General features: G+C 59.7%; 1 protein-coding gene across 1 annotated transcript in view; it reads left to right on the forward strand.

Moving 5' to 3' along the window:
• Positions 1-20,929: 20,929 nt before the first annotated feature.
• Positions 20,930-26,981, forward strand: part of ALX4 (ALX homeobox 4) — a 40,992-nt gene continuing 34,940 nt past the window's right edge. The window contains exon 1 of the mRNA XM_002709067.6: positions 20,930-21,642. Within this exon, the coding sequence (XP_002709113.1) occupies positions 21,219-21,642 (424 nt within the window). The 5' untranslated portion in view covers positions 20,930-21,218. The remainder of the gene's footprint in view (positions 21,643-26,981) is intronic.

The raw sequence follows: 26,981 nt of genomic DNA on the forward strand, positions 1-26,981 counted from the left end.
AGAGTTCTGTTTCAAAGGCAATCGTTGGGGCAGATTCCAACACAGATGAGTGACAATGAAAAGTCACCGGTTCCTGATGTGTGTGCCATGCAGAGCTCCATCCGAGGGGTTCATATGTTAACTCGCTTTTTGTATATCTTTTGGGGAGGCATCCATTTAATTTTTATTGATAATGACAGTTCTAATCTCCAAATATTTGTGTCAGGGGCAGGCAAAGGATACTCACCCTAAAATACCCTCATGATGATATACTGATGTCGACACCACGCTATAGAGCTGTTATGTTTCTGTGGTTTTTTCTTTGGTAAAAACATCTTTTCCACGGGCTTTTTGTCCGAACCGTATCAATACGCCTCTTTTGTTCCCCCCACCCCTCGCGGTAATGGGGACCACAGCGCCTGCCTGCTCCATCAGCAGTATCTTTTAATTTGTTCTTTCAGCCTCACCGAAGCCAGCCTCTTTCTTTTTCCCTTCATCTGCGCTAGAAACTGAATTCCACCATCGCGACCCCCGCGTCCCCACCCCATCGAAACACAAGATGTGGGAAATGTGCTGAAGACCGAAAATCGCATTTTGAAAATGCAAACGTTCCTCTGTTGAGACTTTCCCTAAGCAGCTTATGGTACAAAATCCAGGTATTGCTTAAATATCTCTAGGGGTAAAAATAAAATTCTGGGTTTTTTTTTTTTTTAAGAAAGAGCATGATGTACTATTTATTATATTTCATTAGGAAACCCTCAAAAAAGTAAACATTTTCTCCCCTCGATTCACCCACTGCCTGTTTCGGATTTTAAAGCAATGATATGTTGTTCAGGATCGCGAATATTTATATTTCAGAACTTAAATATCTTTATTTAAACCATACCGCCTCAATCTCCAAAAACCCTGGATTTTTAATATTTTGGCAACTGAAACCTGGCACGGTTGGGAGGTTTGCGTCTTTGCAGAAGTCTCTCGTTATCCAAAGTAGAAAAACAAACCAGCGACAGACCATAAACTGCCCAGCGCTGGCTGCCAGCGCGCACGGCCGCCGACCCGCCTCACGCCCTGCCCTGGGGACAGCTACTTTCTTCATAATAAACGGGGAAAACGTAAAATGTTTTCTTTAAATTAAAAATCGAAACGAATTGTTTTAATGAATATCTCTGGCTCCGAGGGCAAAGCGTGCCTGCCTGTGTACAGTTTCTGGGGGAAAATTTCCTGTGCGGTTTCCCCCGTGAGATCAAAAGGAACTAATTAACTTTTCTAGAAGGTAAACAAAACTTTAACTTGAAATAGCCCCATGAAGTATGTGGGAAGCCGGCTTTTGTGAGAGCGCTGGGCGGGGGGGCGGGAGCCGGTGTGCCGAGGTCCTCGCCCGGCCGTCAGCCCCGCTTCTTCGCTCCCTCCGTTCCCAAAATGATATTTAAAATCAAAGACTGACATCCAGCCAAGTTCCAATCCCTCGTTAGCTTAATAGGGCATTGTTCTGTTCGGAGAAAATGCGTTCTTCTCAGAGCCCCTTTAAGAACCGCGGGTGGGGGTGGGGTTGGGGGTGGGGGGCACGCGGGACAGAGTGTGGGAAAAGGGACAATCTGGAAAAAGGGGCCGTGGCCTGAGTGGGAGGGCTGGGGGTTGTGGTGGTGGGGGAGCATCTTCAAGAGGACCCGCCCCTCCCCCAGCCGCGAGGAAGGGGCCCAGGGCAGCCACCCCCGACCCGGTCACCCCAGGACTTGGCTCATTTTCTCGGGTTTCCGGGAGAAAGAGGGCGGCAGCTCCTAGGGCAGCGCCAAGGTCCTGGGGCTGTGGCCGCTCCGGGGTGCCGACCCCTGGGGAAGGGGGGGGGGCGCAAGAGACGGCGAGGAGCTCCTCCCGCCCCTCCCAGGAGGAGCAGCTGCGGCACAGGGCTGGCCCCTCTCAGGACAGTGAGTCCTTGGCCTGTTTCACGCCAGCCTGGGGCCAGGGCCCCCCTCTGGCTGGGCCTCCTCTTTGCCCGAGCCAGGGTAGAGACAGGAGGCCAGCCGGAGAGGACAGCGATTGGAGGAGGCGGAGGCCTGTGGGGGAGGACACGCCGCCCACTTGAGGGCTCAGCCCTGCCGGCCAGCGGGTCTGGACCTTGAATCTGCCCTCTGCGGGCAGTAGGGGTCACATACGCGCTCCCCTGCACAGGCTCACGGGGGACACAGCCTTTCTGCCCTGGAAGACAGTGCCTTCTCTGTGCCAGGTAGCACTGCCACCTCTCCCGCTTAACAGCAGAGGAAACTGAGGCAGAGAAAGCCAAGGTCAGCGGCAGGAGACCGCTGAGCTAGTAGGCTCTGGACTTTCTGCTGAGGCTCCTGCCGTGGAGTCTGGGGCGGGCGGGGGTGCACCAGTGTGAACTCAGCCCTGAGATGTGTGTCCAGTAGGCTATGAGCGACCAGGGAGCCCCTTCAAGTTCACTTAGGCATTTACCCAGCACCCAGTTTGCAGATGATTCCCCTTCGGGCCAGTTAGCAGGCTCCAGGGCGTGCCCTGCCCACAGCCCATCTCTGATGGCCAAGATCAACTCCACCCTCCCTAAGACAGCGCAGAGGGAAAAACCCCGAATTGTAAATGCCACCGAAAGCATCCTTCCTTCTCAGGGAAAAAACTAAACCCCCCCAGAAAACAGCAAGGGGCCGGGCAGGCAGTGACTTTTACACTAGAATCGGTAGAGACCAGAGGTCATTTTCCCCAAAGCCCCAGGGAGCGGCTCAGTCAGACCTGTGTGGCCCCGCCCTGGCTGTGTGAGGTTTGCACATCCCTTTACCTCTCTGAACCTTGTGTCTTCACAGCCCCTACTGCCCAGGGCTCTGTGCTGGGAAACGCTTGTGAGCCCTTAATGCGGATGACTGTGGCTGCAGCTGGGAACCCAGGAGACAAGGACCTGCCCCCAGGAGCTGAGACCCCCATATGCGCGCGCGCGCGCGCACACGCACACACACACACACACACACACGGTGCTGGATCTCCACTGGGGTGAATCTACAGTGCAGAGAGCGCATGTGGGCGCCAACCCCACTCCACGGCCTGCCTCAACCAGGCCAGGTCCCCCTACTTCCCAGAGTCACTGTGCACTTCCCCCTGGGCCAAGTGCTGTGCCAGGCCTTGGGGCTAGAGCAGCCAGCACAGGCCCAGCCCACAGCGACAGTGCATTTTGGAACCGAGCACAGCAGGAGAGGGGGGCAGGGCTCAGCCGTCCCTGGCCTGGCCCCACCCTGCACAGAAGCACCATCAAGGTGGAGGTGGGAACTTACCGGGTGCACGGGAGCCCGCCTGTACTCTGTCCACCAGAAAGAGGTGCGGGGTGTGGGGAGGAGGAACAGGTGGCAGGGGGTTCCCCACCAAGCTGGGCGTTCCCGTGTGAATGCGCCCCCCCCCAAGTTCATGGATTAGACACTCCCTAAGGTCACAGGTCCCTGCTTCTTGGAGGCAGGGCCTTTAGGAAGTCACCAGGGATGAGATAAGGCTGTGAGGCTGGGGCCCTGTGGTGGTGGCCCTAGTGGCTTTGTAAGACGAGGAGGACAGCCCCGAGCCAGCGTGCTCGCCCGGCCTCGCCATGTGACACCCCGTGCCATGCTCTCATGTAGCAGGTGACAGCACCATGCTCTTGGACTGCCCAGGGGCGAGATCCCTGGGCCAAATGAACCTCTGCTGTTTAGCAGTGTCCCGCGCTGTGATACTCCCAGCAACGGAAAACTCACGCAGACGACGTACACAGTGTCAGGCTAAGGCAGACCTCAAGGGGTTGGTAGCCCTGGGCCTGAGCCTGCTCCCCCTGGAGGGCACCCAAAGCCTTCCTCCCACACCCTGACGCCTACCCAGCGCTGCCCTCCACCCCTACCCTCACCCCCGTTTCATCCGGGTGCTGCAGTCCGCTTCCCGGCTCTGCTCTGCCTCCCAGCCAGGCGATCTGGAGCCCCGCTCTGCTCTCCAACAGCAAGCCTCATCCTCCTGCAACTAGAATTCGGTTGGCAGCTGGTACAATCAGCTCTGTGTGTATGTTATTTATGGGCAAACACATGATCCTCTGTATTTGCACACACACACACACACACACACGCACGCACGCCCCGGATAGAATGAACATGGGATAAATATTTGCTGTATGGAATTGCTGAAGAAATATGTATGTGTGTATACATCTGTTATGAATAGATAGGCACCCAGTGTGCAGAGAGAGATAGACATATGGTTTTATACACAAGGCTGGAGATAAGTTTATATAAGTGTTTATACACACATAACTTTATTTCCAGTTGGCACTAGGCAGCCAGATGGCATCTGGTATAAACTAGCTGTTCATTTAGTTGCTGCAAGCATGTCATATGGGTGCGGAGGGAAAAAGAGAGGGTTTCTGCCCTTTGCTTCAAAATGTCCAACGCGCAACTTACACAACTTGTGAGAAGGATGGCATGAATCTGGCCAACTTGTAACTTCATTGTTAACCTAGAATTTCTAAGCTCCACCATAAAAAAAATAACTGGGGCCACCAGCTCCCCAGCTCTGAAGACCTGCAGGGTTTGCCCTGCTGGCGTCCCATCCTACCGCCTTGAACGCACCTGCTTTGTGTGGGCGCACGTCATCTCCTTTGAGACCCTAGGATGAGGTGTTTTCTCCTCCCTGGAATGCAAGCAAAGCCCAGGCTCAGAAAAGCTGGGGGGCGACCCAGGCTAACTCAGCGGGACAGCGAGGGAGCCCTGTCCCCGGCTGGCAGAGCGCCACCAACTGGACGTCCAGGGAGCTACAGTCAAGGTGTCATCCTTTTCTCTCCTGCTTCACCCCTGCTCGCTTCTGGGGCTCGCCAGAGAGCCTCAGCCTTCCTTGGCTGGTAGATTCACCACCGTGGTCCCTTGTCACGTGGCCTTCTCCCCCGTGCCTTCCCTGCCTACAAGGCTGCCAGGCCCTGAGTTAGACTGGTTAGACCATGATCCCGTGGGAGCCCATCCTGACCAACGGAGTTCATAAACAGTGTCTAATTAAGGTCACACAAGCTGCAGGTGGACATGAACTTGGGGGAGGGGGGGACGCCCTCTGCAACCAGGTGCTGCTGGATTTCAACCAGGTCCGGGTGACTCCCACTCAACTGCTGTTTCCTGGGATGCTCAGCCCAGCCCTCAATTGCAGGGTGGGGGGAGCAACAGCGCCCTCTAGCTGTCCTGCCCTCTCTTCCGGGTTAGACACGATGGAGAAAGCAGCCACAGGCTGCCCGCCCTTGGAGTTGTGTCCAACTCGCACAGGGGGCATTTAGACAGGCCAGAGTGCTAGTGGGCTGGCAGGAGAGGGAGGGACCAGAGGAGTCTTGGTGGCAGCCGACCCGGAGTCACCTCTGAGACTTCCGCTGCTGTGCCCAGCCTCCGGCTGCTGTCTCTGCAGGTCCTGTGAAGCCAGCACCTGCCTCACACCTCCTCCCTCTTCTTCCAGCTGCTCCCTGCCATCCTGGACGTTTGCTCCCTTGTCCCCAGGACCACTCTCGGGAGGCTGCAGTGGAGCCCCCTCCCAGCTTCAGAAGTTAGGGAGTGAGAGCTGCGGCAACAGCTGGCGACAGACCCCACTCCCCCACGTGCACCTGGCCTCCTCCTAGGACAGCTCCAGAGCCCCGGCCACTGCTGCCCCCAAGGAAAAGCAGGAGAGCAAAAAGCAGGCAGGGCTTGCTCCCCAGGGAGCCCACAGAGGACCCTTCTGGGGGCTCTGCCAGGCCCCAGTACACCGACAGCATCGGCCATGGGGGACATCCCTTCTGTTGCTGTCGCCTGGTGGTGTGTGGCCCCCTCACGTTTGCTTCCAGTGTCACTGCTCTAGCCCAGAAGAGTGGCTGTGCTGGAGGCTGACTGCTGGGGTCTGGCGCTGGGCCTGGCCCTGACTCACTGGGTGAACTTAGACTTCTCTCAGCCTCAATTTTCTCTTCTGTAAAATGGGTATAGTGATGCAATGGTGAAGGTTAGGCCTGTCACAGTAACAGGTGCATGCTAACGTCCCTTGGGTGTGAGCCATCATCTTCCTCCGCTCCCTCCTCCTCCTCCTCCTTGCTCCTATCACACAGTGCTGCTTATATCTGTGAACTGACTGCAGCCTGGCTCAGGAACGAGGCACCTGCCTTGAGAGTTGGCCTGGTGTCCATATGAGCAGCTGTTTTCTCAGGATTACTATTTTTTAAAGATTTATTTACTCATTTGAGAAGCAGAGTTACAGAGAGAGGGCGAGACAGAGAGAAAGGTCTTCCATCTGCTGGTTCACTCTCCAGATGGCTGCAACAGCCAGAGCTGGGCCGATCTGAAGCCAGGAGCTTCTTCCGGGTCTCCCACGTGGACCCGGGGACCCAACAGCTTGCGCCACCTTCTGCTGCTTTCCTAGGCCATAGCAGAGCTCTGGATTGGAAGAGGAGCTGCCAGGACTTGAACCGGTGCCCATGGGGGATGCTGGCGCCGCAGATGGAGACTTAGCCTATTGTGCCACAGCGCCGGCCCTAGAGAAGAGTTTGTGTATAGAGTTAGGACACAATGTAACCCACTGACTCTCAACACCAGGGCCTCCTTCTGAGCTGCAGGGCTTGGGCGAGTCTGCTGGCATCTCGGGGCCTCCATGGCCTCGTCGGTAGAGTGGCTTCCTCCACTTACTGATCCCAGCTTGGAGGAAACCAGCATGGAGCTGCTGCGGCCACAGCTCATGCTCAGCCCCACCCTGCACCAGAGGCCCCGCCCTGCATAAGAGGCTCCGTCCCGTACCTGAGGCCCCGCCCCACACCAGAGGCTCTACCCCACACCAGAGGCCTCTCCACTTCCCTCCTCTGTGCCTGGTGGGTGATCCCAGGGTTGTCAGTCCCATGGGAGAATGCGCGCATACAGCAGGCACTCAGTAAGTGAGGTGGAGCATGTCGCCAGGCAGACGCAGTTCACCTGTAAGGCCCCAGGCGGCGGCCTCTGGGGAAGTGGAGCTGGCCAGCCAAAGCCAGGAAGGGCTGCGTGAGCCTCTCTCCTCCCGGCAGTCCTTTCTGCCTTCCAGTGCACGTCTGCACCAGGCGATCGGCGTAGGGCACCAAATGAGTGCCTAGGGCCAGGAGGACCTCGCCCTGCGGCTGCCATTGCCAGAAGCCAGGGGCCGCTGGCGAGCGGGGGCGGGGCGGAAGCGGTGCTCTGGGGGCCGGGCCCTCATAAATTCACGGCCGCCAAGTGTAACACCTAATGCTTGCCCGTGCCAGAGGTTAATAGGGCAGGTTAAGGAGCACAGGCCCCGTGATTTATGGGCCTGGCTGGCCCGCTCTTTCATCCTGGCCAAGCTCTGGCTCCAGTGCAGGCTGCCTGGGGGACGGAGGCGGGGGTGACGGCCAGGGTGAACGGGACAGGAGGGGAGGCAGGGGAGAGGCAGGGTCCTGAGGAGGTGGAGGAGGGAAGGAGGCAGGACAGAGACCTCGGGGAGGCCCTGCAGGTCCGCCTTCTAAGGGCCCCATGCACAGCGAGTCTCACATCATCACCTGGCCAGTACAAGTCGCCAGGTGCATTCTGGGATGCCAACCGGGGCAAGATTCCTGCCTGCAAACAGTAAGAGAAGCCGCAGGTAACGCCATCATCCCAGGAGAGAGCACCTGGAGGCCAGGCTCCTGGCTGTGCCACTCAGTAGCCGAATGCTGTGCCAATGGAAGGTGTGATGGCCACCACCAAGAGCACCGATGTGCACTCCATGAGATGGCCCCAGCGAGGACACTTGCCCTGGCACGTGGCTTGGAGACAGCAAGGCGCAGGACAGTGAGATGCAAGGGGACACCAAGGGCGGCCTTGGAAAGGTGACACCAAAAAGGGTGACAAGTAGTGGCGCTGTGAAACTGGTCTGGACCTGCCTTGGGACCACAAGGTGGAACACAAGACCATGCACACACACACACACCCCTTTCGTTAGAGCGTGCTCCTGTGTGCACGTGAACACACACATGCGCACACAGGTTGCCCCTGGAAAGCGGAGCCGGTGGATGGCCCCTGGAAACACAGAGCCGCAGTCTGAAGAAGCGTGGCCCCTGCTTTCAGAAGTGGTGGGAAATCCCCCGAGGATGCGCACTGAGTAAGAAAAGAGGGAGATTATGCTGATCCCATGCGGCACTGCGCGCTGCGCTAGCGGCTCCCCTCTGCACCCGAGCCCTGGGCCCAGGACTGCAGCGCCTCAAAGCTTTGCTCTCCCAACCCCAGCCTGCGCCTTCGCCCTCTGGGTACCTTTCCCTGCTTGCCTGAGTTCTGCAGCTTTTCCCATGGAGATGCTGCCCCTCGCCCACCTCCGCAACGACTCTGACCCACGGTGCATACTAAACACGCATGCACACACACACACACACACACACACACGCATGCGCACACAGGGCTTGTCACCGGCCCTAAGAGCAGTTCCCTCACACCAAGCACACCCTGGGCTCCACCAGCACCCTCCCACCTCCCTTCTGACCACCAAGTTTCCAGGCGGCCATGCTGACTTCCAGGTGGGAAGCCAGATGTGGAATCCCAGGACCTGGCCACTCGCCATCTGTGGGAGCCCAGAGTGGTCACTCAGGTTCCCTGGAAGGGTTCAGCACCTGGGAGGCCACGTGTGCGCTGTCTTTCCAGGCAGACCCAGCCCTGAAAGCCAGCTCTGCCACTTCCTCGCTGTGTGTCTTTAGGCAATGGCTTACCCTCTCTAAGCTGTGCACTCTTCATTATCAAATGGCCCACGATGATAACAACCCGAGCGGTTACTGTGAACATGACAGAAAAGAGGAGATTGTGGGAGTGTACATACAGATACTTGGGACGTGCTTCTTCAAACACAAGGAGGGCTGCGATTTCTCTTTTTGAAGAGGCTCCTGTCACAATCCCAGCTCTGCCCTTCCCGACTGCTTTTTTCGGCCTCACTTGCCTTGTCTGTAAAATGGGGACAGTTGAAATAACCTCCTATAAAAGTTACATTACAATGGGGGAGACAGGCAGTAAACAAATAAGCAAACCAGGCCCTTGCAGCCAGTGACAACCTTGGGAGGGAGCTGACTTGACTTGGGTGGCCCAGAGGAGGGAGCCGATGGATGAAGCCAGGAATTGTTTCGGGCTCATAATAGGTGTTCAGTAAACGGTACTCAACACTGAGTGTAGGCGCAGCTCTCGCAGCCCTCTGTCTGCAAAGGGAGAGGCGCTCCCCCCTCCCCTCACCCCTGCTCCCCCACCCCCATCAGGTTCTCATTTTCTAGCCGGAGGCTGAGTGCCAATGCCCTGCTGCAGGCCTGGGCTGCACATCAGAGCCCAGGACCATTTGCCGCGGGTTTCACAGGGTGCAAAGTGCTCAGCACCCAGTAAAGCGAGCAGGGGCTGCAGGGTGGCAGCTGGGATCCTGCCGAAAAGGCCCGAAACACTTCAGCAAGAGCCGAGCCCGGCTGCCATCCCTGGCTTTGCCCTGGAAGTGTTTATCCCGGCTGTAAAATGCCGCGGGCGAGGCTGAGCGCTTGTAAAAGGGAAAAAGCTAGGGCGAGTGACGCGGTGGCCCTGAGAGCTCCCAGTGTGGGCCGTGCAGCCATTAGACGCCATCTGTGTGCAGGCCCTAGGAGAGGCACTGGAACATCATCTATAGCATCTACTAGACAGACACTTGGCAACAGGAAGAGAAGGCAAAAACATCTGGAGGTGTCTGCTATGTGTCGGGCGGTCCATCACCTTAGGGGCAGCCTTAGGAGGCTCATTTGTCAAATAAGAAGCCGGGCCCAGAGAGGTTAAGTAACTCACCTGAGACCGCACAGCTAATACGTAGCAGATGCAGAACTGGAATCTTGGTTTTCTACGCAAAGAAGCAGCTGGAAGGGAGCTGTCCCGCCCTCCTGGGGAGGGGCATGGGGTGCAGGCAAGGGGAGCACGGGGACCTCTGTCCCGCCACTGACCACGTCCGGGGCCCAGGCAGTGTCAGCTGTGCAGCCCCGACTCCTCCCATCCTGTGAGTGAGAGTGAAACCCACTCCTGCCCAACGTGCCCGTGACCTTTCGCAACAAACACCCCCAACCCAAGGACAAAAGGCATGCCCAGCGTCCAGATGAGAAAACCGAGGCTTTGGGCCAGTAAGAGGCAGAGCCCCAGTCAGTCGCTCTGGCTCGACACCCACCACGGGGCTCATGGCGCCGCCCTCCTCGCCCCAGGCCTTGTCCCCCCTCCCTCTTCCACTTGGGACTGGAGAAAGCCTCAGGAGCAGGACGGCCTCCAGCACCCAGGAGCCCCATGGGAGGACAAGCAGGGGGCTGTGAGTTTCCAGGAGGGTCCTGGGGAGGTTGTGCCATGCCAGCCTGCAGCTCCAAGAGTCCAGCGCAGCCCAACATCCTGGAGAGTGCGGCTTAAGGATGGACTGGCCGGCCTGTGGTGTCAGGTGACAGGAATCAGGCACCTGCCTGGAAGGAGGGGGCTGCCAGCCAGGTGCGATTGAACTCTTTTGAAACAGGAAAACAAGGAACCTTTCCGAAGTGGCTGCTTTGGGGGCAGGCAGTCAGAGACGGAAAAGCAATGCTCCAGCCAGCCCTGCCTCATGGTTCCTTCTGCCAATCATCCAACATTTGCCAGAGCCTGCTCCTGCCAAAAAAACAGGCGGCAGGTGAGGAGCAGGTAGAGTGGGGGAGGGGCACACAGCTGAGAAGGGGGAGGAGCCAGCCCTTCCAGAAGAGGAGGCTGGGGCTGTGTCTCCGAAGCTGCCGGGAGGAGAGGCGAGGGCATTTCAGAGAGGACCCCCAGCCTGGGCATGAGGGACATCCCAGAAGCCCTCGGGGGACCCCCACCCTGCCCCCAGCTACTTCCTGGAGCTGAAGCTACTCCATCTTCCTGATAAGGTGACATGATTTCCCTCCTTCCTTTCCCGGTGTTGGCTTGGCAATTTGTGGGGTCTTTATTAAAAACACACAGCTAATGGCTAGGAAAGAGGAGACATTTTTGGCCTCCTCTCTTCCCACCCCTCCCCACCCTGAGCCCCTACTCCAGCTGGAATGTAGCCATCAAAATAAACATTAAATGCAAAATGCCAGAGCTGAGTTATTACTTGCGAGGGTGCTGGGAGAAAAATTTATAGCAACATTGCCGTGTTTTGTTAAAAATCTCCTAATGCGCCCAAATGGGAAGGGGTGTGTGTTTTTTATTAAAATGTTGCACTCTATAAATCCGATCTGCAGGAAAGACACAGGTGGAGACCCGGGGACTCCGCGAGGAAGCTGTCACTTCTATCTTGGGAGCCGTCCTGCTCCGGCACCCTGGAAGGGACCCCTCCTGGCCCCAGCCCAGTCCCTCTCCTCCTCCACCACCTCCTTCTCCATTTCCCTGAGCAAAACCTTGCTCTTCCCTCCTCACCCCAGGAGGAGATGCCAGGAAGGGCTGCGGTGATCTTTGTGCAACTTCCCGACACCCTCAGGGGCTGGCTAAAAGTTGCAATTTTCTTAAAAGGCCTCGCTGAGCCCCGGGAGCCCCCACAGCGCCCTTATGAAGCTTGTCTGAAGTGGGGCGAAATTTCCTGTCGCTCCATTTTTGCCCATTTGGATTTCGGCTGATGCTGCAATTTTCAAGCGTTTCTTTGTACAAAAAGCACCCACGGTCTGTCTCTAACCTTCTGTTCGGGAACGTCCGTCTGCGATACCTACGTGGTAGAGGACATCTTTCCTTGAAGGAAGACAACTGTACAGGTTTGGATTTCCATGATTGGAAATCTACCTTTCCATGACATCAAAGGATTCCTTAGTGGCGTGAAAACAGAGATCGTGGCGTGGACGGCGGGTTGATAGCCCGTTAAGTGGGGGCTGTGCACCTGTAGTGGGCTGAAGGTTGGTTTACCACCCCCCCCCAAAAAAAGGGACACCCAAATCCTAACTCTCTCTGCCTGCAAATGTGACCTTATTTGGAAAAAATAAGCGTCTTCACAATTTAGTTCCATTAGGCATCTCAGGTGAGAGGGTTTTGAGATGATTTTGGACGCTCCAGGTAGGATAGCCCTAAACCCAATGGCAAGAGTCTGTAAGCCACTAAGAGGGAGGACCCGCAGAAGGCATGTGGAGACACAGGCAGGGCCTGGGGTGATGGAGCCACCAGGGGAGGCTGGCGCCAGGACTGGGGAAGCATCCCCCTCCCAAGCCGTTAGAGGGAGTGCAGCCCTGCTGGTACCTCGATTTCAGGTTCCCCACCTTTGGAGCTGCAGAGAGCAAGCCTCGGCTCTCTCAAGCCACCAAGATCAGGGAAATCTGTTAAGACAGCATTCTGTGTGCATCCTGCCAAGAAGAGGGTCCTTGGCTCTCAGCGGATAATCCAACAAGTGGATTCCCCAGAAGGTTGAAGACACCATTGTAAGAGGTCTGCATGAGATTCTGTCTCTGTAGGATCATCACGCCTGCAGGACGTGACCGTGACCGACCGACCGACCAACCGACCCACCAATCGAAGGATCCGATGGATCGGCAGCTACCATTCGGAGAGGAATCACCAGAGAGGCTCTCCCTGTGTTCTGGATTCCCTCGGCTCCCTTCCCTCCTCAGTCCCCCCTCCACTTTCTCAGGGCACAAAAGAGCCAGCTAAGAGGCCTGGCGCCCCAGTCTGCACCCCCCCCCACTGCCTGCCCAGCAGCCCCTATAAAGGAAACGAGGTCCTTTGGGGAGAATGAAAATGTTTGGGAATCAGAGCTGGCGGTTGTGCCACACTGTGAGCATACTAAACGCCACCCAGTTGTTCCTTTCAACATGGGTAATTCTATGTCATGTGAATTTCACCCCCCCCCAAAAAAAGAACAAACAAACAGGGGAGTGGGGAGGCAGCAACTGCTTCTCCCAGGGTCATAATCAGTAAGCTAATTTTGTAAAGCACCCCCACCCTCATCCCCACCACCTGCCTTCAACCCCCCAAAATTGCAACCTATAGGTTAGCTTGGCAGGGGAACGGGCAGTGCCAGTGAATTATTGTAAAAGGGACAAATCCTAAAAGGATTCTGTTTCCACACTTGGGGGCTGAGGGGCTACCGAGTGCCACATCACCACCACCGCCCCCCACCGTCCCCAGTAGGAAGAGGAATTGCGGAGACCACGTGATTTCAACACAGCTGGACACAAAGGCAGGTGGCTTAGAGCTGCGCCCTGCTCCAAGCCCGGAAAAACCTGCAAGGAAGAACAAGAATGGAGTTCAGGAAGCACCTACCATGTGGTCTCTAATCCTAGGAAACAGGCGTACAAAGCCACTTCCAATTCCCAGTTGGGGAAACTGAGGCACCGAGCGCAGATCGGGTTGAGGGAGTAGCGGCGCCTGGCTCTGGAGCCGCGCTCTGGCAACTACCCGGTGAAAAAACCCCATCTGGTCCTGGAAACGAATTCAGCTTAGAGCAGCAGCGCTCTCCAGGCTAGCGGGGCAGCGCGGAAAACAGGCTGGGAGGGAGGAGGCCGTTTGGCCCAGAACCCGCGGGCCACCGCTGATGCCCCAGAGCACCGCGCCCGGCTTTCCCGCCAAAGCTCATTCGCCGCCACCTGCTCCGGGCGTGCGTTTTCCTGGGTGGTGCGGGAGAGCGGCTCCTGCTCCTTGCCCAGCCCTGCCGCCTTCGGGCTCAGAGCCTGGGGTGAGGACCCAGCGGGAGCGCGCTGCTCGGATCCGCCAGGGTACGCGGGGCCGCCATGCGGCACTGCTGGAACAGCGAAGGCGCGGCTGCCCAGGGTCCTCTCCCGGGCCTCGCCTCTGTGGCGGAACCTGAGGCTGTAGAGTTGACTGGGTTTTTTGTTTGTTTGTTTGTTTTAAATCTCCTCGGTTGCCTTTTTGATTTTGCAAGTCGCTTCCCTCTGGCCCTGGGCGGCTAGGGCGGGCGCGCCGGAGGCTCCCGCAGGGGCTGCTGGCGGCGGAAGCGCGCGGCTGCCTTCGATCGGCACTCGGGGCCCTTGGGCTCTCCGGCTCTGGACTGAGAGGTCGAGGCCAGGAGAGGCGTCCTCAGTCCACCCTCAGCTGCGCGCTCTGGGCGCGCTCCGGGGAGAATCGGGCAGTGCCGAGAGGCCAGCTGTGCGCCCTCGGGTCCTGGGGAGGGGAGGGCCTCTGGCGGAGAGGGAGAAGGAGAAGCGGGCCGGCCGCTGGAGTCTCCAGCCTGCCCCGGCCGGAGGGAGGGAGGGACAGCTAGTGAGAGCACCGTCACTTACTAAGCCCTCCTACCTGCCGAGCGCTGTTTGCCCTGCGTCTCCCCTGTCCCCACGGCCAAGGTTACCCTCCCGGGCTTTCCCTTCTGCCTGACCTCTCCCTTCCGTGCAGCCTGCCAATCACAGGCCCCGGGATTAGGCGGTCAGAATGTGAGCTGGCTGCCTCCTGTGACAGGTGCGGGCCCGACCCCTCCCTCCCAGCAGCAGGCAGCGGGAGGGCCGTGAGAGGCCACAGGCTGGGGCTGCAAGGGCCAGATGCCCGCCCCCACAGTGGAGCCTTGGAGCTGAGGCTGCTGGGACAAAGATTCAGGCCTCTTCCTGATTCTCCTCTGGACTTCCATTTCCCAGGCTGCAGAAGGGGCAGGATGGGCTAAAGTATAGGGTGAGGTGGGGTGGGGGGGGGGGACGGCTGGAGGAGGAGGCAGCCCCCTCCTCTCTGAGATGCCCCCGGCAAGGAGGGCAGCTCCTAGGAGCTACAAATGCCTTCGTTCTCAAACGTCCTTGACCCAGGACAGAGCTGGCAGCTGAGGAAGAGGGTGCTGGAGGGCAGGAAACCCCAAGGGATCACTTTAGGTGCTTCAGGCTGGGCTGTGGCATCCCAAATGCATTCCCCGCTGGGTAAACCACGTGCATGCTGCTGTCAGTAGGACTTCTTACGTGGGCACAATCTCATTGACTCCTTGCAGTGGCCTTATCAAGTAGGTGTTATTATTGTCCCCATTTCACAGGACAGGAAACTGAGGCCCACGAAGAGCTTCACTTAGCAGACAGTACACAGCCCTCATGCAGCAGAACTGGGATTCAAACCTGAACTGGCCAGGAATGGAATTGCTCCCAGGCCTTTTGGCTGGCTTCTTCCTGCCTCCCTCGCTCAGACCCAGGGGCCTCCCCCCACCGGCACAGACCTCCCAGCCCAGCTGCGTCCTAGAGACTCCACAGGCTCCTTCCCACCTCCCAGGAGGGCAACACTGGGAGCAGAAGCAGCTTGGAATTGCAGCCAACACAGTTGCCACTGGCTGCCCAGCAGCCCTGGGAGCAGTGGAGGGGGCCAATAACACATAAAGGGAAACTTAGAGGACGTTGGCTGATCGCGATGGTGGGGGGAGGGGAAGAGGGGATGATGGTGAGGTCAGCACTCACTCCGGGGTTGCAACGTGGGCACCAGTGGCCAGAAGAGAAAAGGAGGAGCGGGGGATGGGGGAGGTCCAGAGCTGACGAAACAGAGAGCTTTGGGGAGCCCAGGGCTTTGTCCCAAGGGGCCAGCTCTTGCAGACCAGCGACTTTAACCTGAGGGGGTCAGGGGCTCCGCGGAGACTTCATTCACAAGGTTCCCACCCTCTCCCGAGAGACAGGCACAAGGGACACACGGGAGGAGGGAGCCTATCCAGAGCTCCTGCCGTGGGCACCCCCTTAGCTACCGCAGCAAAGGCGGGTCCATGCCTCGGAGCCCCAGCCCCACTTCTGCCCTCCCGGTGCCTCCCGCGCTTGCTGACTGAGCTGTGCGCGACTCACCGCCCCCGCCGGTCTTAGAAACCTTCCTTGGAGGCTTCCAAGAGAGAAGGGACAGGCGAGGAGACCGAAGGCTTCGGTGCACACACCTGGCTGGGAGGCTGGCTAGGGACTCTGGAGAATTAGTTGTGCATTTCCGTGATCTGTGCTCCCAGATACGCCAGGACAGGCTCGCACCCCGGAGGTGGACTTCCGGTTTGCACCACCAGCCCAAGCGGGCAAGGGCTAGCAGTTCATCCCGCAGGCTTCCCGGACAGGCTCCCCCTGGGACGCCGGCGCCGCCAGCTCCTAGCTGCTCCAGGCAGGGCGCGCACGGCGGCTCCACGCACCCCCGGCCCGCGCGCGTGTCCAGGCAGCAGCCCCAGCCCCCGTGCCCAGGGGGCACACAGGCAGATCCTGGAAGCGACCTCGGGTGGTCACTTTTTATAAACCTCCATCGCTCCCGCTTCGCACTGAATAGACGCTATAGACTGAGAGCTTGTGAGCGCCCGGAACTCTCTGGAACTTCTCGTTTACCCGGCACCCGGGCAGTTCGCGCGCAGTTCCCAGAATGAGGAACGCGGCCCCCAGATGCAGGCTTCTTGGCGACCCCTCGCTCCTCTGCCCAATTCAGCTACGACGTGAGCGAAGGGAGGGCGGATCCCAAGGCCTCCTTGTCTGTGGGCGCCGAGTTCTAGGGGAGGTTAAACGCCCAAACTTGGGGCGCGGGTTCCCTGCGTGGGGCGGCCGAGGAGGGAGGGCGAGCCACGCAGTGCGCCCGAGGCGCTGCTAAGGAGGCGGGGATCCGGTCCCGCGCCTCCTGCACCTCCTGCCGCGAAGTCAGCCCGCGGGCTCCGAGCGCTTCCCACGGGGCGCCTGGGACCTCCTCCCTCCGAAAGAGCGCGCTGCCCGCCCCTGCCCGGAGGGTGCGGTGGCACCCGCGTTCTGGGGAGAGAGAGCAGCATTTGGTCGGCTGGGGTGGGATGGCGAGCCTAGGCGCTGGAGCTCACGGGGGCCGGGTGTCGCGCGTGGAGCCCCGGGGCGGGCAGACTCGCTGCTCTTGCGCCCTCCCCAGTGGCGCTGGCCAAGTGGGAGAGCTTTTCCACTCGCCCTGACGAAGGGATGGGACCTTTTCAAACCGCCGATCCTTAGCCAGGTGTGGCTTGGGACATTTCAAAATGCGCAGTGGTCAGCAGTCTGGGGTCTGGCCTCAGTCACTTGAAATGGAATCTCAAGTCCTGGGCTTTGCCCTGTGACCTGAGCAAATCCATGCTTCATTTCCCAGTATTTCGATTTTTTTTTCCTTTTGACAGCGAGAGCTCCGATTGGCTGATTCAATCCCCAAATATCCACCAAGGAGCCAGGGGTCGACAACACAATCTGGGTCTCCCACGTAGGCGGCAGGAACTCAATTACTTGAGCCATCACCTGCTGCCTCCCCGGTCTACACTGGCAGGAAGCTGGAGTCGGGAACCAGGCATTCCGATGTGGGGCAGATGGCACTGACTCTGGCCTTCCCCTGGAAAGAGAGGAGTGCCTCCTACTGGGAACCCGCCAACCTGGGCTCTGCCTAAGAGTTCCAGCCCCGAGTCAAGGGGCGGTTATCCCCCAGGGTGGTGTTCCCCGCCATTCATTGCTTCATTCACTGCTCCAGTCATCCATGCGACAGATGTGTGCCAACTCCCGAAGTCGGCATCAGAGAGACAGCAGCTCTGAACTTGTGTTCCAGCAGGAAGACAGAGAATAAACCAATGAAATTCACAAATGTGGGCCATAATGTCAGATCATGATAGATGTGGGAGAAGAGGTGTCTGACTCCCACACAGTGAAGACGCTGTGCACGGACACTGCCTGACGTGTCAAGGCAGGCGGTGAGCCAGGGGGAGCTTAGCTGTGGGAGAGGTATCCCCCTGGAGAACAGAGACCAGGCAGTAGGGCTGAGCTCTGCACCCTCTGTGTGGCCAGCAGGTAGAAGTGTGCAGCACCGTTGCCAAGCAACCACTTGGGAGAGGTTGAGGGCTTTTGTATTTGTCTCAGGTCACACCCTCCAGTGATGTCCCGCAGATGCAGGCACACACACTCACGTTTCCTGGGTCTGTCTAGAAAGCTCAATGCAGAAGCTAGGAGGCTCTGGCTCCAAGATGGCAGGACCTTGGCAAGACCAGAGAGACTCTGGCTGAAGGCATCAAAATGCCTCCCCGCCCCACTTCAAGTGCCCTGAGGTTCGAATCCCCAGGTGGCCAGGAAAATTTTGAATAATGAGGCAGTTAATTAAGCAGGTAATAAAAGCCCAGGATGGGGAGGGAGGTGGGGGCAAGGCAGCAGAAGAGAGCTGTCTGCAAAGGGGACGGCTGTGTGGAGTGCACCTGGCTCAGAGGTGTCTGGGAATACTGTGTAAATGCCACTGTCCCATCCTGAGGTGGCAGCTCACCTCTGTCATCTTCCCTTGTCTCCAGGCAAGCAATGGGGAGAAGTGGAGGGGCTGTCGCCACCACGTGGGTGCCCACAGGCAGCTTTGGCACTGGGGACGGGGATCGCCTGCTGGCTTGGAACTTTTTCACCAGAATGCGTCTTTCTGGGAACCGCATCGTCTTCCTTCCTCCCTTCGTTCAACATACATTTTAGGAGTGCCTGTGATATGCCGTGCCCTGCGGTGAATGAGACAGGCCCGCCTCCCACTCCTACTCCAAGAGAGCAGCCTGTTCTTGGGGGCGCAGGCCCAGGAAGGGCTAGCATGCTATTCATTGTGTTTTTTAAAGATTTATTTGAAAGTCAGAGTTACAGAGAAGGAGAGGCAGAGTGGGGGTGGGGGTCTTCCTTCCGCTGGTTCACTCCCCAGATGGCTGTGACAAGCAGAGCTGCACCAATCCAAAGCCAGGAGCCAGGAGCCTGGAGCCTCTTCCTGGTCTCCCACGCGGGTGCAGGGGCCCAAGGACTTGGGTCATCTACTACTTTCCCAGGCCACAGCAGAGAGCCGGATCAGTGAACAGCCAGGATGCAAACTGGCACCCCCCTTTTGGGATGCCGGCACTGCAGGTGGCGGCTTTACCTGCAATGCCACAGCACTGACCCCTGTTGCTCGATTCTTAAAGAGGTGGGTGGTCGACCAGTTGTCCTTGACTGGGGAGACCAAGAATCTTGGAACTTGGGATTTCACTGAGCTGTTGGAAGGGAGTGAGAGTCTTGCAGCTTTAGCTTTAATATTTTATTCCACATTTATTTGTGGGGCAACAAGTACCCAGGAGGCTGTCTCAAGGGAGCCACTGATCTGTGGGGTTGAGATGCCCACAAGGTCAAACAAACTGGCAAGCAGACAACCAGGAGGTCTCTGACAGAAATGGGTAAGTGAACGTGTCAACCTGCATAGAAAAAGATAGGAGGACTTCCTGGAGGAAGGCGCTCTAGCTTGAACTTGGAATCATTAACCAAATGCAAAAGATGACCCGGGAAACTGAGGTAGAGTGAACCATCTGTGCGACGGTGCGCAGGCGAGAGAACTGAGCAGGATCCAGGAACTAGAAGGGAAGCTTGGGCCAGCACGAGTGTTTAGGAAAATGATTTAGCTTCTTTGAGACTCAGTATACCCATGTGCAAAATAGGTACGGTAAGGGGAGCATGGCCAGATTGGGGGGGTACTTCCGGTACAATGTCCACTCAACAAATAGGAGACCCTCACATGGGCTGGTGAGACTGACTGGTCAGAGATCCAGGTCCTACGTGCAGAGGGGGAGGGCTTGGGGCTTGCATGCCCCTGGCTCAGGTTGAGGAATATCTTTATTAACGAGCACTTCAAGGTAAACGCCTGATGGAAACCAGATGTGGGATCGCGCACTTCGGAGTAGAGAAAGGACCAGAGATACCAAGGGCAGGTTGGGGCCAGGAACAGCCCGGATGAGATTAGGGGATGTTTTTTCTTGAGGGTGCCTTGGGTGCACCACACTCACAGTTTAGAGAGCTCAGGCCCAGGTCTCATTTCACATAGCCCTTTCACCTCTCACCCCACTCCCAGCCTCCACTGCCCCACATCCTCCATTTGATTACTTTCCACGGCGGTTGAAGGAGAGCCAGAACTCCCCGGTGTGCTCTTTGGGGCTTGGCCGTGGGCATCTCATGCCCAGGTCCTGCAGGGGTTAACCTCAGCATGGGTTCGAGGCTGGAGCTGCGCCTTCCCGGCTGGGTGACCTCGACCAGGGGACTGCGCCTTCCTGGGCTTTAACGGCTCGTCGGGAAATCGGGGCCCCAGTTGCTACCATTCACGGTGGTGCTGAGGCCCGGCCCGGCTAGGCGCCTTGGACAGTAGGGCCACTTCGAGGTGGGTAACACTTCGGTAAAAATTCTCCCTCTGCGCCGGTCTCGGACCCCCAGGGCGACCGTCGCGGGGGGAAACCAGAATCCACCGAATCCAAGCCGCTGGTTTTCACAGTCCAGCGCGGGGAGGTCAGGGACACACCTCCACCCAGCCACGAGTGAGCAGGTGACGGCGCGACAATTGGGCTCAGGCCGGGCCGGGGAGGGTCTCGGGACTCCTCTCTCTTCATCTCGCCGGCTGCCTGGGCACAGACTTGGGACGTGAGCGGCTGCGCCTCGGGCAGGGAGGGGAGGGGGTCGCGTCCCAAAGCTCGCAAAGTCGGGCCCAGCCGAGGGTTTCTCCAGGGCGGAGGGAATGTAGACCCCGCCGCAGCGTAGCCAGCGCCCCTACAGGGGGAGGGGCAATCGTTATCAAGACGGGAAGGTGAGCGTGCCAGTGGCGACCACGGTGTGAATTTCGTGGCGGCACCGGCCTGGGGAGGAGGGTTTGGAAACGGAGGGAAAGGTACCAGCAGCAAGGCCTGAGGCTGTGCCAAGTTGAGCGCAAGACTCCCAACCAGCCGCCTGCACGCGCGGGGCCCGCAGCGCAGCGGACTCGGAATGTCAAACCCTGTTAGGGTCTCCCCCTCCCCCTTTTTACCTGTCATTAAAATTCGCATTCCCTCATCCTCGAGGCCAGAGCTCCGACAACCCACTAATTCGCAGCCAGCCTGGGGAGCCCCCCCCCGGAGGGGGGCTGGCACCTCCCCATCCCCGCCCGGACTCGGAAAGGCCCTTGGGCGCCTCCGGGTTGAAAGTCCCGTTGGCGAGTTTGAAAAGTCTCCTAAGAAGGGGAAAGGAGGGGCAGGGGCGGGGGGAAGGAGAATAGGGAGAGGGGAGGAGAGGGAGGAGGAAGAGGAGGAGGAAGAGGAGAAGGAGGAGAAGGAGGGGGGTGGGGGAGAGGAGGAGGAGAGCAAGTCAACAACAACAAAAAATCATTCTTTTTTCCGCCTCAAAACCTTAGGAGGGTTTGGGAGATCTGGTCAACTTTCCGAAACATCTGAATCCTTTTTGCAGCCCTTGGTTCTTTCCCTGGGCCAGCTGTAGGGAGAGAGGAGGGGAAGAGAGGGAGAGAGAGAGAGAGAGAGAGAGAGCGAGCGAGCAGGCTGGCGCGGAGGGGGAGGAGGGAGCGAGCGAGCGAGCGAGCAGGCCGGGCGCGGAGCGCACAGCCACCGCCTCCTCGCCTCTCCAAACTCCGGGCCAAGGCGCGCGGTGGCGTCCTCGCGCCCTCGCTCGCGCCCCCGCCCGTCTCCCGCGCGAGCCAGGCATGAACGCTGAGACTTGCGTCTCTTACTGCGAGTCGCCGGCCGCTGCCATGGACGCCTACTACAGCCCGGTGTCGCAGAGCCGGGAGGGTTCGTCGCCTTTTAGGGGATTTCCCGGCGGCGACAAGTTCGGCACAAGTTTCCTGTCGGCCGCCGCCAAAGGGCAGGCATTCGGGGACGCCAAGAGCCGGGCCCGCTACGGCGCGGGGCAGCAGGACCTGGCGGCACCCCTGGAAAGCGGCACCGGGGCGCGGGGCTCCTTCAACAAGTTCCAGCCCCAGCCGCCCACCCCGCAGCCCCAGCCGCCCGCGCAGCAACCGCATCTCTACATGCCGCGAGGCGCCTGCAAGACGCCCCCGGACGGCAGCCTCAAACTGCAGGAAGGCAGCGGCGGCCACAACGCGGCCTTGCAGGTCCCCTGCTACGGTGAGTGCACGTGCGGGACCGGGGACCTGGAGCTCCGAGGCTTCGTCGAGTCGGCGGGCTGGGCAGGCGCGGGCCGAGCGGCGGGTGACTCCGGCTCGGACAATGAGGATCCAGGGTTGCGAGGGGACCCAGAGGTCCGTTCGCCTCCTACAAGTCCCCTGCAGCCAGGCGTGCGCGGCATTGTGTTTGTATTAGAGTCGACCTGGAGTTTGGTTTTCCCGAATCTCTTCGCTTTGCGCCGCTCGCGCGGCGGGATTGGAAGCGGCTGCTTGGTAGGAGCTCAAGGCGTGAGCTAAGAAGGAGTCGCCGCGCAGCGCTTCGGCGCGGGGCGGCTCCGGCGGCCGCCGAGGCCTCGCTCCGCTGGTGCCCCGCGGCTCCTCCGATTGTGCCGCAGGTGAGGGCATCGCAGGTGCGGAACCGGGCGGGGAGCCCGGAGCGCAGGCGGCGGCCGAGCGCGCTCGAGAACCCGCGGCACAGCAGTGAGCGCCACCGCGGCGGGACCCGAGACCCCGGGGCCCGGAGCGCGGCTGGCGAATGGGGAGGCGGGCAGGCCGGAGTCCCCGGGCGCTTCTCCCTCGGCCGTCGCTGGAGGCGGACGGCCTCGGAGCAAAGGTGTAGGACCGACTGGGCGGGGAGGCAGGAAGCCGCGGAGCCCCTCAAGGCTCGGGGCTGTAGGAAGAGGGAAACTCTAGGGTCTGAGTTGGACGCCCCGGGAGCCCGAGAGAGCTGGCCTGAATGACCTCCAAGCCCCCTTGAGCGCGGCGGCAGCTAGCAGGCCTGGGCTGCCGAAGCGCCCCGACCTTTGGGGAACCAGGCTCTGTTCAAGGGCGGTGAGGACCAGAGCCGTTAAGTGCCCTTGGCGTTCCTGTCCTCCGCAGCATCAGGGTTGGGAACCCCAAACGGGAAGGAAGAGAAACCCCCTTGTCTGGGTACAGCTTGTCCCTCTGCGATCTGGCGGGGTGAGCTGGCCCTGACCCGGCACCAAATTGGGCTGCCCTGATGCCGGCAGCGGGATGGAGAGGCACTGGGCCTGGGGCTGGAGGTGGGACATCGGGGACAGAAGGGTGGCTGGAACGGCTACTGAGACTCAGAACTAGTTTGTAGGTGGTTATTGATGCACAAAACATCCATATAATGGTACACTTGTCTACACTCGCATTCTACACACACACACACAAACACACGCCTTTTCTACCAGCTTTCTATGTATGGCCTTGAGCAAGTTACACACTCCCTAGCCAGAGGTGCCCTGCTGAAGGCAAATTTAGGATGCTCCCGTGGCTGCCCCAGCTTCCTTCCCACAGACACCGGGCTCCACGCAGGTGCTCCTTCCACGCCCAGCTCCTCCGGGCTCTCAGCCTGGGCCACAGACACCACGCTGGCCTCTCCCGAGCCCTGTCCTGGTCTCTTCTACAGGAGTGGCCGTAGAGTGGGAGGGAGACTCCAGGAGGCTCCACGTGCAGAGCTGGGGGGACCGGCATGCTTTCTGGCCCCCCGAGCTGGCCTGTCCTATTTTAAAGAATTCACCAGTGAGGCTTCTGAGGAGGCCTAGACCTTGGGCAAGAAGAGAACCCTAGCAGCTGCCAGCCTCCAAGTTAGAAGACGCCATCCGGCCCCGAGGGGGAGGGGAGGGCTGCTCCTTCATGGAGCCTGCTGGACCCCCATGGCCAGCCTCTGCAGTCCTCTACTGCATTTAGTTATAGGGGCTAAGGGACGGGCCCGACCCCTTGACCTGGGACTGCCCCTGACCCATGGTGTGACCCCGGAGCCAGTAACTCCTCTAAGCCCTGTCCCTCGTCTGGATCGCGGTGTGGTCATAGAGAGTCCTGGCTGGGTTATAAAAGTCCCCCGGTGGAGCCGTCCTCCTGTGCCTCTCCGTCGTCCATCTGTGCAACCCGAGAGCACCCAGCCAGGCCCCTGCCTCGGCTCCAGCCAGGGTCATAAGCAGCAAGTGGTGGGGAGAGGCGGCCTCCGGCTGGGACAGTACCCGCTCCCCTGCTGTCCTGTGCTCAGGGCCCAGCCACAAGCAGCAGACAGCAAATCACTCTTGAATTCTTTGCCCTGTCTCTGGCCTGGAGGAGACCGCTGGTCCTTGGAGGGAAGGGCTTCAGCACATGAGGTCCAGAATGGGGAAACTGAGGCACTCACAGGAGAGGTGCTGCCTGCCCTTTACAGAGGTAGCTCTGTGAAATGTCACAAAGCGGGGAGACTCAGGCACACCTTGACAACGGGTCCCTCCCGCGGCAGCAGGAACCTGCACTCCAAAGGGCGAAAATGGAGCTCCAGGAAAAAGCCTTGGATGTTCCCAGAAGTGCAGGGAGAGGCGGAGGCAGACGCCTTCTGCTAGGCCTGGCCCTGGCTGATCGCTGTCCCTGCCGCCAGAGGCTTAGGGCTCGCAAACCTTCGCGGCGCGGGGCTCCGGGGCCGAAAGCAACTCCATGGCCTGCGTCGCTACGGCGAGCCTCCTCCCGCGCTTCCCTGCGCTCCCTCTACAAGGGCGGTGCGGATCTGGGGGCTGCGCCAGGACACTGCCGAGGGAGTGCGGGGCCGGGAAGCCGGCTCGAGGCGCTGGCTCAGTGTCTTCTCGGAGTTGCAGAGACAAGAAGGGGAGAGAAATCCTACCAGGCTGCAGGCGTCCCTACCCCGTCCTGGGCCTCCGTGTCCCCGTCAGCACAGGGACCGAGGTGACTCTGGGGTCTGCGGTGGGCGCAGACATTCGCGGTTTAACGAAAGAGCCGCGAGTCCTCGCCTGCTGCGATCCCGGCCCCGCCAAGCTCCCACCAAGCTCGGAGTCCGCACTCGGGCTTCTCCAAGCCCCTACCGGAGCCCAGGGCAGGCTGCCTGGGCCCACGAGACGCGCCCAGTCGGAGACCCGACGTTCCGCGGCGGCGCGAAGAGCCTCCTTGTCGCCGGGACCGGGGCTCCGGTGCCTCGCGCCGATACCCTGGGCCCGGTTCCGGGAGCCAGAGCCAGAACCAGGCCTTGCCCATAGGTTCCGGGCGCGGGGGGCGGCTGCGGGGAGCTGACCTGCGCCCTCCTCTTTCGCTTTCGATTCGGTGCTCGCAGGTTTTCCCTGCGAGCGGACCGCTGCCTGCCCACCCACCTGCCCCCAAAGCAGCGCGCTCCGCCGCTCCCGGGTCGGGGCAGACGCGGGCCGGACGGCATCCATCCCCAGGGGCGCCGCCGCGGGGGCCCGTCCGGAGTTTTGGAATTAGTCGCCTTCTTCGAAGGCTAGCGGTATTTATTATTCCCGAACAGACAGGATCCACACATCACGAAACTAACTTCTCCCGGGGTCGTATAGGTATTTAATCAAAAGAACAGGATGTATTTTCGTATGTGAGAGACCAAGAAGGGGAGACGTGGGCCGAAGCAGCAAGAGCCCGCACACAACTGAGGGACACCATCCAGGGCAAACCGGAACCTGGGAGCCAAGGGGTGGTCGCGAAGGCGGCGACCCCAGGCCGGGTTTGGAGCAGGGGACCAGGAGAGAAGACGCGTTCATTGTTTTTACTTTGTTAATTTCCATAGCTGCCCGCGGGTTCCCAATCTCCAACCTAAACAAGACACCCGGGCTGAAATAGGACAACAAAAAGCGTGGATTAAAAGTCTAGGGTTTTCAACCAGTCTGCTTGCAGCAATGTTTCCTTACGGTAATTTACATCCAGTGAATTGGTCCGCCGTTAGTCCCAAGCGCGCTGGCGGGTGGGCGCCGGTATAACCACCACCTGGACCAAGACAGACCGTTTGTGCGTCGTGTAGGGGTAACCGAAGCTTGGCGGAGGAAATGTGAGTTGTTTTAAGAAAATTTCACAGGAGACTTAGGAGCGCCGGGAACCCCGACTTGTTCCTGACAGGTGGTGTTTCGTGGGCAGGGTGGGCGACGTGGGACACTCGGGCATTTTCTAAGGCGTGGTGCAACCCGCTGTGCCGGCCACCTCCTCGCCGGCTGTGCGCAGCCGAAGCCCCGACCCGTGCGCGCTGCCGCTCCCCGTAGTAGGCAAACAAAACCTGGCGCACAAAAACCTCGCCGAGGTCCCCGAAGACGCTGGTTTCGGGGTGCTCTTTTCCAGAAGGAGCTACCTGGATCTCGGCCTCAGCCCCTCTCTCTCTTCTCCGACATGTACGCCCTGCTTCGTTTTGATGGTAAACTGAAATACGAACTGGATGTGCGCCGGTCTTACCAGCTGCCCCGCGCGTTCCTCCGGGATTCCGGCGTCTCCGCTGACTCCTGGTCCCCGGGGGCCGGAGGAAGAAGGCAGGGAGAGGAGTTGCCAGGAACCCCGGGGGCTCCGCTGCGGGAGTGGCATGGAGAAGCTTTAGCTTCGGGGAAGGGCGAGCAGGGTGCGCAGGGGAGCGCCAGCGGCGAGAACGGAAGGAGCGCTTGGTGGGAGAGCTCCGAGCACCGGCACCTTCAGCGTCCCCAGCTTAGGAAGTTTGTATTCCGGAAGCAGAGCGACCTAGGCCCGGGCACCGTCGGGACTGGGTTGGCTGAGAGCGGCGACCTGCGTCTGGCGGCGCCAGCCCGGAACCACCCGGCCACGTGTGCCCGCAGCAGCCGGGTTGTCGGGGCTTCACCAGGGTGGCAGTAGACTGAGAAGGCAAGATTTCTAGGACCGAGCTGCGAAGCGGGAGTGCACGCTGCCGGCCCCCCGCGTGCGCACAGGACCAGCCTTTGGCTGGTGCAGCAGCAGCAGCGAGAAGGGCCATTTCTTGCCAACAGGGTTCTCCGACAGAAGGAAGCTGCGCCCGCCTGGCGGCAGCCAGCAAACCCTCCCAGCTGCAGCTGCCATGGGAGAGGGGAGGTTCCGGCCACCTCCAGGAACCGCCCTTCCAAGGGTGCCTACAAATGTACCAATTCTGGAGGCGTCGCTTCCTCACCCAGTTCTGAGGTTCAGAGAGCCCCCAGGTGCCACCACTGGGGTGGCAGAGCCTCCAGCGCGCCCTGGAAGGTGGTTGCGGGCGCCCGGGCCAGTCCCCTGTCCCCCAGTCCTTTCTCTGCCCTTAGCAAAGACCTTTTCTGTCTCACCCAGCACCAGCCAGCACCCAGGAGAAGGGAAGAGGTGGGGAGGGAGCTGAGGTTCAGCAAAGGAAAGGAGAGGCGCATGGAGGAGCGGAAGGCTGCTGGGGTTGGGATGGCCACGGGGGTCGGGGATCGGAAGCCGGTTCAGGTCCCGGCTCTAGAAGCAGCTGGAAGGTCGCCCCCATGCTCCGAGGCACCCAGAATCCCCTTTTGGGGAGGGACATCACAGGTTTATCAGCGGAGAGGGAGCCACCGCTGCCTGCCAAGTACCTGTTTCTCCCGGCCACATGGGACTGCACGGTGGCCCCCTCCCTGG

The sequence above is a fragment of the Oryctolagus cuniculus genome, chromosome 1 (genome assembly GCF_051225735.1).
Source record: "Oryctolagus cuniculus isolate XC-2025 breed Fujian yellow rabbit chromosome 1, ASM5122573v1, whole genome shotgun sequence".
Lineage (NCBI taxonomy): Eukaryota > Metazoa > Chordata > Mammalia > Lagomorpha > Leporidae > Oryctolagus > Oryctolagus cuniculus.